This window comes from Palaemon carinicauda, chromosome 22 (genome assembly GCF_036898095.1).
Source record: "Palaemon carinicauda isolate YSFRI2023 chromosome 22, ASM3689809v2, whole genome shotgun sequence".
Lineage (NCBI taxonomy): Eukaryota > Metazoa > Arthropoda > Malacostraca > Decapoda > Palaemonidae > Palaemon > Palaemon carinicauda.
This window is the reverse complement of record NC_090746.1, coordinates 118,710,774-118,722,635: the sequence shown is the minus strand read 5'-3', so window position 1 is coordinate 118,722,635 and position 11,862 is coordinate 118,710,774. Positions and strand designations below refer to the sequence as shown.

Below are 11,862 nucleotides of genomic sequence, written 5' to 3'. Positions count from 1 at the left end.
TTTGGCTGTGTGTATTCAACAGACATTCCTGTCAATTCATAAACTAACCGACTTTACAATCTCTCTCGTTGCAGGTGACTTTCCCTCATACCGAGACGCGAACTACAAATTAAAAAATTCCTCAGTGTGATTCTGAAATAATGATGTGTCTTCGAAAGCATGAATATTTATGCTCATTAAACTTGATGTTTATTGCTTCTTTATTTAAAAGTAATTACATGTGTCATATGAGCGCAGTTCTAATTATCAACATCAGGAAAGCAATTAGTTTCTTTAAATGAAAAAAGTGAGAGAGGGATGACAGCCTCCTTTCATATATATATATATATATATATATATATATATATATATATATGTATATATATATATATATGTATGTGTATATATATATATATATATATATATATATATATATATATATATATATATATATGCGGATTTATCTCGTCTTTATTTCTCATCTATACTCGTTCGCATATTATTATTATTATTATCATTATTATTATTATTATTATTATTATTATTATCATTATTATCATTATTATTATTATTATTATTATTATTATTATTATTATTATTCTTACTAGCCAAGCTACAACTATGAGAAAAAGAAAATCACCATAATTTTTTTTTCTTGTAGAGGTAGAATAACGATAACATGACTATTTCATCATCTGGTAACTTTGATAGAAAAATCACCATTAACTCATTCTCTCTTCTATGCCCCAAATCGAACAAATCTACAAAGTATTCACTCACTCTGGCATCTTTCAGGGATTATTATTGTTATTATTACTAGCCAAGCTACAACCCTAGTTGGAAAAGCAAGATACTATAAGCCCAAGGGCTCCAACAGGGAAAAATAGCCCAGTGAGGAAAGGAAATAAGGAAATAAATAAATGATGAGAATAAATTAACTATATATCATTCTAAAAACAGTAACAGCGTCAAAACAGATATGTCCTATATAAACTATTATTATTATTATTATTATTATTATTATTATTATTATTATTATTATTATTACTAGCCAAGCTACAACCCTAGTTGGAAAAGCTAGATGCTATAAGCCCAAGGGCTCTAACAGGGGAAAATAGCCCAGTGAGGAAAGGAAATAAGGGAATAAATAAATGATGAGAATCAATTCACAATATATCACTCTAAAAACAGTAACAGCGTCAAAACAGATATGTCCTATATAAACTACTAACAACGTCAAAAACAGGTACGTCATATATATCATTCCAAGTGGTTAGTTATTCCTCATTTCTGAGTCATTCTATCTATCATACACTGTTAGAAAAACAGGAATTTTAATCGGAAATTCTCCGTAAAAATATACTGTTATCAGCCGTATTTCATTAAAATACAGGCTACCGTAATTTTTCCTTACTTTTTTATTATCTTTTACTGGTTGGTAAACGTAATATCATTCTTTTACGTCAATATATATTTTTTTTGAAACGGTAAAAATCCTGGAATAAACGTTGCCAAATATTTATTTATTTTTTTTTATTTTTTTTTAATGCAAATTTTTAACAGTGTATCTAATTCCATTCTAATAAGTTACATTACGTAATTCCATTCAAGTGAATCAATGACAGTAATGTTTTTCATTTAATCGATTCATTCAAAATTAATTCTATTCTTGTCGCATCCTGGTGATAGTCACTTTGCTCTCGCGAGGAATTGCAAAGAATAGTCTTCTTTCTCATTCTCTGTATTGTATTCATTATACTTTTAAATAACAATACCGCATTAAAGCCATTCTGAAGTGATATATATATATATATATATATATATATATATATTATATATATATATATATATATATGTGTATATATATATATATATATATATATATATATATATATATACACATATATATATATACATATATATATATATGTATATATATGTATATATATATATATATATATATATATATATATATATATATATATATATATATGCATATATATATATATATATATATATATATATATATATATATATATATAGACTATTTGCCTTAACCAATCAAAGGTTACATTGTGAATAATTATCCATGATTAATTTCTCAAATGTATCAAGTTGTGAATGAACTTTGAAACCAGAACCTAAAGATTGTCTCTTGCGTCTCCACTAGACCATTAAAAAGATTTATCAAAACCAAGTGGGCTGAATGAAGTTATTAAGACTGAAGAAATCTAAACAACTTATTCAACTTTTTTTTTTTTTTTTTACATAAAATTTAGAAAAACTACAAAATCTTAGATGACTCTGGAATACTCTATTTATTCATCAAGATCGTCATGGATTTTTCGGTGAACTGAAGATTATTAACTTTGTGTGCAGCAAAGCAAATAATCACATAAGGTAGAAAGTAATCTTATCTCTGAAGGGTGATATTATGACCTGATTTATCTCCATGGGTGTTATTTGAAAATAAATTTCAATGAATTAAATCATAGCACTGATTCATAAGCGGAAAGGGTTTTTGAATTTTTTTTATAATCCGAAGCATTCTATATACTATAGATGGATATAAAGAAATTATATCAATGACTGTGAGAACATTTTGTTCAAAATAGATTGGATGTGCAGGAACGTACAGATAAAAAGGCCAAACCAAGCAATACAAAAATATTTTCGGTCTCAAATAATCTATATAAATGGATATAAAGAAATTGTATCAATAACTGTGAGAACATTTTGTTCAAAATCGGTTGGATGTGCAGGAACGTACAGATAAAAAGACACCAAGTAATATGAAAATATTTCCGGTCTCAAATAATCTATATTACATTTAATCAGCAATTGCAGTAAGAAATGCTGGTAATAGTTGAATACTGAGAGTTAGCCACTTGAACCTATAAATACGCATATGTATATATATATATATATATATATATATATATATATATACATATATATGCGTGTGTATATATATACATAATTATATATATATATATATATATATATATATATATATATATATACATATATATGTGTATCCATATATATATATATATATATATACATATATATATATATCCATATATATATACATATATATATATATATATATATATATATATATATATATATATTTACATATATACATATGTATGAATGTATGTATGTATGTATATGCGTATATATATATATATATATATATATATATATATATATGTGTGTGTGTGTATATATGTATATATACACGTTTATATATACAGTACATATACATATATACATATATATATATATGAATATATATATATATATATATATATACATATATATATATATATATATATATATATATATATTATATATACATATATATATGTATATATATATGTGTGTGTGTACAGTATGTATATATGTACATATATATATATACATGTGTAAATATATACATATATATCTATCAACATATATATATAAGAGAGAGAGAGAGAGAGAGAGAGAGAGAGAGAGAGAGAGAGAGAGAGAGAGAGAGAGAGAGAGAGAGAGAGAGAGAGAGAGAGAGAGAGAGAGAGAGTATACATCAAGAAAAACATCTTTGCTCATACATATGCCTTCTGTATACGGAAAAAGATTTTAGGGTACAGAGTTGATTAATGAAGAATTGAAACCCATCAAGTTAATTGCAAGAATGGCTTCTATTTTCAGTCACGCTTCTTATACAACCACCAGAGTTTTAAGATTTATGTCACTAGCTGCTTTGCTTCAAGGGTATTAAGGAAACCTTATTAAATTAAAAAAGTTTATTTAGATACATATAAAACAGTTGAGTGAAAATCAATGCTAACATCTTTGTCCTTAATGTAAATATCATTTCAAACTAAAGAAGGAAAACAATAAATAAGATGACAATGCTCCTTTCAAGAAAAGAGAAATTCCTTTGTCTAAACTACATACAAGTCATAGATACCATCAAACTTCCAGTCATTTACTTTGGCAAGTAACTATCCACTTCTAAATGCGTGGAATCATACTCCATCTTCGTCTCATAGTCGGCCAACAGCAAGAATCCTTTGCGCAGTCTCTGCAACTCTTCCGGCGACTCAACGTCTTTCATCCGTCGGTCGTAAGCGTACCTCACATCTCGCAGCTTAGATCCTACTCTCAGATGCAGTATCTTGTAAGGACACTGCCCATCATTCACCTTCTGCAACTCCTCAATCAACTGCAAAACTCTATCGTAGGTATCGGGCCTCTTCCTGAAGAACTTCAGAGCCTCTTCAAAGTCGCCCAATGCAACGCAACAAAAAGCCCACCTGAGGCAGTCGTCCTTGTAACCGCCACTCTGCATCGACATTTCAAAGCAGGCCTTTGCCTGGGCGTGCCATCCCCGGCGGTGAGCAGCCTTCCCCTGGAAGAAGAAAGACCTCTTCTTGGACGTTGATGAGAAGCACTGGGCTTTCCTCTTAAGAATCCAGTACCTGCAATGTCCTTTATCCCAAGCACGGCTCGTCAAGATGAGGCCTCTCTGTGCCCTCTTCCAATTGGGGTCCCCTTCAGCAGATAGATTCAGCGCCTTTCGAAAGTATTGCTTGGCTTTTTTCATTTCATCCTTCGAGGCCAGAAAGAATCCAAAAGCCAAAAGAGCCTGGACATTGCTGTCATCATGGGAAAGTAAATCCGAAAAGATCTCCTGGGCAGCTGCATCTTGTTCCGTTTTGACGAGTAATTTTGTCTTCCTGATTTGGATGTCAACAAACAAGGGATGAATCTCCATCAAGAGCAGAGCTCGCTCGAACTGGCACTCGGCATCAAGCTTGTTGATTTCAGCCATGACAGATTCCAGGGAAGATGCCTCTCCTTTTGCTTCCAGATGAACATCGCCTCCAGCCGGAGTAGCCTTCAGATGCTCGCTCATGAACTTGGCCTTTCCCATCTCCATTGAAACTGCTGCAGAAGAATTCTCCATCTTTGGTAGTTTTGCAAGTCTTCCAAAAGCGTTTCCCAGGTTTAACAACAGGGAATGAATTTGTCCTATAAGTCTTTTAGGTTTAGGTAAACTTTTTGTTCTGTTCGCAGAAGCTTTCCAGTCAATCGATCTCGCTTCAATTTATAGGTCCTCGAGCCAAGAAATTTTTACGATTTTCGCGAAAAAAAATTCATTTTCTGTAACGAAAAATATCTAAAATTTCTAAATAATCATTTTTTCCAGCTAGTTATTCAATGTTGGATTTATGTTTCTAAAATCTTGCAATTCACGCAAGTTTTGTGCATCACTTTATGGAATTCGAAAAAGCTTGAATTGCTTTCAGATATTTCCTATGAGTCATTATCAACCGCATCCTCTACCTCAATATCTCCTATCCTTATTTAGATATCCTCATCATTATCATCATCATCATCATCATCACCCGCTGATAGTCCACTGCAGCACAAAGATCGCAGACATGTCCTTTCCCTTCTAGTCTGTTTAGGTTCTTTCTAGCCAGTCTATACCTGCAAATTTTCTTAGCCCGACAATCCATCGTCTTCTCTTTCATTTAGATATAGATATGTATATATATATATATATATATATATATATATATATATATATATATATATATATATATATATATACATATATATGAATATATATATATATATATATATATATATATATACTGTATATATATATGTATATATATATATATATATATATATATATATATATATATATATATATATATATGTATATATATATATATATATATATATATATATATATATATATATATATATATATTGTTTTGGGCACAACAGTTTTTATTAGTATAATCATACCCATTAATATTATTTACCGCTGTGAAACAGTACTAACGTAAAAAGAAAAATTTGTATTTTGAAAGGATTTTGTAAATAGATGTTTTAATCAAAATGATTGATGTGTCTATGAAATGAAAATCCTGAAAAAAATTTAATTATTTGAATAAATGTGTTATTGCAATGAGGTTTACTTTGTCCTCGTAAGTCCAATTTAAAAACTACTTTGAGGAATAACCTTAATTAATATCTAAATATTTCCAGATAAATTAGTTTTATGATAGAACAAATGGATGGATACGACAGCTTTAATTCAATCTGTGGACTAATAATATAATTTCAATTGTGGTAGAAGTCGAAATTGCTATGTATTTCTATCCTAGATATGATGGCAAAGCAATCAATATCAATTATCCTGTAGGAAATTTGTGTTTTTTTTTTTTTTTTTTTTTTTTTTTTTTTTAATAGTGTTTTTACTTGGCGAGGGAGATTTCCTTGTCCCAGGCTACAAGCCCTTCCTTCACTATTGCTCTCACCTCAACATTCATTCGGATATAGTTAAAGGGTCTCGTGGTGTTGGTACAGAGAACAGTAGGGAGCTATTTTGAGAATTTGTAAGCTTATTAGATATCTGACCTTGGGTGCACACCATTAGAGGTAATGATTTATGAAGCCATTAAGGTGGTAGCAGGTTTTCTTCTGTTGTGGTTTTTGCCATACTCATTAATAAGGGTGTAATTGTCTAGTCTTATTTTATAATCAATCGTTTAATAATTTATTATTATAATTATTATTGTTATTATTATTATTATTATCATTATTATTATTATTATTATCATTATTATTATTATTATTATTATTATTATTATTATTATTATTGTTGTTATATATATATATATATATATATATATATATATATATATATATATATATACATATATATATATATATATATATATATATATATATATACAAATTCATATATCAGCATCAGCATCATCTCCTCCTACGCCTATTGATGCAAAGAGCCTCGGTTAGATTTCGCCAGTCGTCTCTATCCAGAGCTTTTAATTCAATACTTCACCATTCATCATCTCCTACTTCGCGCTTCATAGTCCCGAGCCATGTAGATCCGGGTCTTCCAACTCTTTTAGTGCTTTGTGGAGCCCAGCTCATCGTTTGGTGAACTAATCTCTCTTGGGGAGTGCAAAGAGCATGCCCAAACCATCTTAATCTACCCCTCATCATGATCTCATCTACATGGGGCAATCGAGTACTCTCTCTTATAGTTTCATTTCTAATCCTCTTCTGCTATTTAACTCCCAATATTCTTCTGAGGGCTTTGTTCTCAAATATATAGTATGCTTATTCTAAAGAGACTGGAGAGTAAGATTGATGAAAAGTTGAGAGATGAGCAAGCAGGATTTAGAAAAGGTAGAAGTTGTGCTGATCAAATTTTCATTTTGAAACATGTACAGCAATGAGTAGAATATAGAAATTCCCTTTTGATGGCATTTGTGGACTATGAAAAGTCATTTGATAGTGTGCTCCGACCAATTTTGTGGAGAGTCCTGCGTTATTATGGAATTCTTCTTAAATATTTAAATTTGATTAAATCTGTTCATGAACATAGCAAGTGCAAAGTTAATGTTAATGGAGTTCTATCAAATGAATTTCCAGTGTACAGCGGAGTACTCCAAGGGAATGTGTTGTCACCTGTGTTGTTTATCCTCCTCATGGATTTTGTAATGCTTAGAACAGTCAGAGATGGTAGAGAAGGATGGACTGGATCGGTAATAGGAAATTAGCAGACCTAGAGTATGCTGATGATGATTATTCAAATTAGTTATTTCCTGCAACTTCATTCACACGAGACACACACTGACATCAGTGCTTTCAAGTATCTCATCGCTTCACTTGATCTTAAAACAATGTTTCGAATCCCATGACTGAGAGAAGCCATAAAGAACAATGTTCTTTATTGCATCGAGCAAGTTATAACTTTGCTTGCATGCATAATAAAGCTGCATCTAATCATAGAGCTGCAGTGAATGTAACACAATCATAGGAAGCGTAATTCTGAACTGCTCTATTTACTCACAAAATTGCATGAAGATTTGAAGGATTTGAGGCTGGATTAGAAACATTAGAATGCTCTCAAAAAGAATTTTTGTCTAGTTCAGAGCCCTTGAAATTGAAGAATAAGACCTAATGCGTGCTAGAATTTTATCTCAAGTTAATATAGAATAGTGTTTTCAAAATTATCTTTGTCCATTAACACTATTTATCTGGTTTGAATGAGTCTGAATATATTCTATGAAACTGCGATCTGCATAATGTAAATTAGAAATATATATAATATGAATCTGTATATACCCACCAGATACTTTTCTTAAATAGATATGAAAAAACAGTATTACATTCCGTATTTCTAAGAATATCCTGCCCACAGTACACTGAGCATATAACTACATTTCCACCAATGCCACTGAAAATATTCCTGCTTTTAGGACGTGGTTCTTAGCATTTGTACACAGAAAAAAAAAAAAAAAAAAAAAAAAAAAAAAAAAAAGATTATACGCAAAAAGGAAATAAGTCCCTCTTTAACATCAGTTTGAACGAAACAGAGCGAATAAAAAAGTTCTCAAGGGAGTTCTTACGAGGTCTTAAGGTGAGAGAATACCATCTAGACAGCAGTTCTTGTACGACTTGGGTAGATATGTACCGTGCATTCCCTCGCGAGATTGTTACAGTCAAGGCCTTGGTTACAGTAGTACTTGCGTGCGCTATACGCAGATTACTGTTAACATACGACGTCCAACCTAAAGAACGCAAGATGCCAAGACGGAGTTAGAAGGTAGCTCCTAAGGGATGCTGTGGGCGAAAGAAATAGCATCCGGGGGATTTTACAGTTCACCTGGGAAAGACGACATAGCCTTCGGAATAGTCGTGGATAACTTTCTTGGAATTCGTTTATTATTATTATTATTATTATTATTATTATTATTATTATTATTATTAGCAGCAGCATTTTTATTATTATTATTATTATTATTATTATTATTATTATTATTATTATTATTATTATTATTATCAGCAGCAGCAGCATTATTATTATTATTATTATTATTATTATTATTATTAACAACAGCAACAGCAGCAGCAACATTATTATTATTATTATTATTATTATTATTATTATTATTATTATTATTATTATTATTATTATTTTCGTCAGCATTATTTATTATTATTATTATTATTATTATTATTATTATTATTATTATTATTATTATTATTATTATTATTATTATTATTATTATTATTATTATTATTATTATTATTATTATTGTTTCTGTTGTTGTTTTGTTCTTTTTGTTGTTGTTGTTGATGATGATGTTATCAGCAGCTGCTATCCTATTTGAAAAAGAATAATATCCTCTAATTGGATCATAATTGGTGTGGAATATTTCTTTCAGTTTAATACAGTCATCCTATCTTAAATAAGAATAGATAGATGTTTTAGAAATCAAGCAATAAAAGAAAATAGAAAAGTTAGAGCAAGTCTGAATTTATTCTATCTGGAAGTAATGTCATAAATTCTATAAACGAGTTTGACTGGTAATATTTTCTAATTTAATTTATATTGAGTTGAATTTAAATGCGACCAAGATGTAGGACTATAGGCTTATCTAACAGCAAGAAATCAGCATCTATTTATTTTAGATACAGAAGAAAGTAAAAGAAAAAAAAATATTTTTATTTGTTCAAACGAACAAAATGAAAAATATGACTTTTTAACGAATACTTCTCGTAACAAGAAAGTTAATACGTTATATATAAAGTTTTTTTCAAATCAGGTTATTCACCTTCTCGCTGCTTTCGCTCTATAAAAATATACCTTTATTTTTTATCATAATCATCCGACTTGATACATTATGATTTAAAGTTTTTTCCAGTATTAGGTTATTCACCTTCTCACTGCTTTCTCTCCATAAAAATAGCTTTATTTTCCATTGTAATTACTCGAGTCATTTCATTTGAGATACCTCCTACTGATTTACTGTAGGCTATATGAAAAGGAAAATTTCATAAAAGAATTTTATAATTGAAATAACTGGCAAACACCAACTGTCTTCACATAACAGAAAATTAATCTTACTTATATTTCAGACATTTGAGAGAGAGAGAGAGAGAGAGAGAGAGAGAGAGAGAGAGAGAGAGAGAGAGAGAGAGAGAGAGAGAGAGAGAGATACAGATCTTAATGCATTTTTATATTTTTCAAATTATTTCAGAGTATGTAGTCTGTTATTCTTTTCTCTTACTTACATTTCTGACATTTGAGAGAGAGAGAGAGAGAGAGAGAGAGAGAGAGAGAGAGAGAGAGAGAGAGAGAGAGAGAGAGAGAGGCAGATACAGATCTTAATGTATTTTTATATTTTTCAAATTATCTCAGGGTATGTAGTCTGTTACTCTTTTCTCTTACTTACATTTCTGACATTTGAGAGAGAGAGAGAGAGAGAGAGAGAGAGAGAGAGAGAGAGAGAGAGAGAGAGAGAGACATCCTAATGTATTTTTATATTTTTCAAATTATTTCAGGGTATGTAGTCTGTTATTCTTTTCTCTTACATTTCTGACATTTGAGAGAGAGAGAGAGAGAGAGAGAGAGAGAGAGAGAGAGAGAGAGAGAGAGAGAGAGAGATGAGAAAAGAACATAAAGACAAACAGGCAAATACAGATCTTAATGTATTTCTATATTTTTCAAATTATTTCTGGGATATATTTTTACTTATTTTTTTCTGCTCCCTGTCCATATTGGGCTGCCTTACTTGCTTTTCCTTGCGCAGTGCACTATAGGCATTAGTTAAGGATCTTTGCAGCGGTCCTTCGGCCTCTAGCTACTCTTGCTTTATATCCTTCTATCCTACTATGGTTCGAGCTTCAATGTTAAAAAAAAAAAAAAAAAAAAAAAATTAATCGGAAAATCTCCATAAGAATATGGTTTTCAGCTGTATTTCAGTAAAATACAGGCAACAGTCATTTCTACCTAACTTTATTATTATCTTTTACGGGTTGGGGACCGTAATATCACTCCTTTACGTCAATAGATCCATTTTTAAAACAGTAAATGCCAGGCACATTCATTCCAGTATTTTTACTGTTTTATTTTTACGGCAAATTTTTAAGTGTATAACTTTCTTCCATCTTGATGTCCAACCTCTCCTAATTCATACTTTGCCAGCGGTATTTTTTTATCTATTTCAGAAGCAAGTCTTCTGAAAGCTATTTAACTTTTTTAAGATCTTTTTAAATGGCTTTAAATTTAAAATCCTTTTATTCTTTATTTATAGCAAACGATATCGGCGTCAATGACCTTCGATGTCAGGATGCCAGAAAACTCAGAATCAATCAATCAATTAAGCATCTTCTCTTGTAGTTTATTTCCTTTTCTTACTGAACTATTTTCCCCCTGTTGGAGCCCTTAGGCTTATAGCACCCTGCTTTTCCAATTACGGTTGTAGCTTAGCCTGTAATAATAACAACAACAACAACAACAACAGTGATAATAATAATAATAATAATAATAATAATAATAATAATAATAATAATAATAATAATAATAATAATAACAACACCAACAACAATGATAATAATAATTATAATAATAATAATAATAATAATAATAATAGCAATTTTAACAATAATAATAATAATAATAATAATAATAATAATAATAATAATTTAATAATAATAATAATAATAGCAATTTTAACATCAACGACAACAACAACAAAAACAACAACAACATTAATAATAATAATAATAATAATAATAATAATAATAATAATAACTACGACAACCACAACCACAACCACAACCACAACCACAGCCACAACCACTACCACAGCCACAACCACTATGACAATAACAATAACAATAACAATAACTGCACAATTTTTCCCGATTGACACTTGGGCTTTGAATGGTCTCATGTTCCCAGCGAAATGCTATATACCCCAGATACATAAATCAAAAGCGATCCAATACTTAACGAGCCACTGGATGTGGGACGTAACAAAGCAATTCTCG

At 30.0% G+C, this 11,862-nt stretch overlaps 1 protein-coding gene across 1 annotated transcript; it reads right to left on the bottom strand.

The window, feature by feature from the left end:
• Positions 1-3,958: 3,958 nt before the first annotated feature.
• On the bottom strand, positions 3,959-4,939 carry LOC137616042 (uncharacterized). Its single transcript, XM_068345718.1, has one exon. It carries the CDS (start codon positions 4,937-4,939, stop codon positions 3,959-3,961), a length of 981 nt encoding a protein of 326 aa, XP_068201819.1.
• Between the last annotated feature and the right edge of the window lie 6,923 nt (positions 4,940-11,862).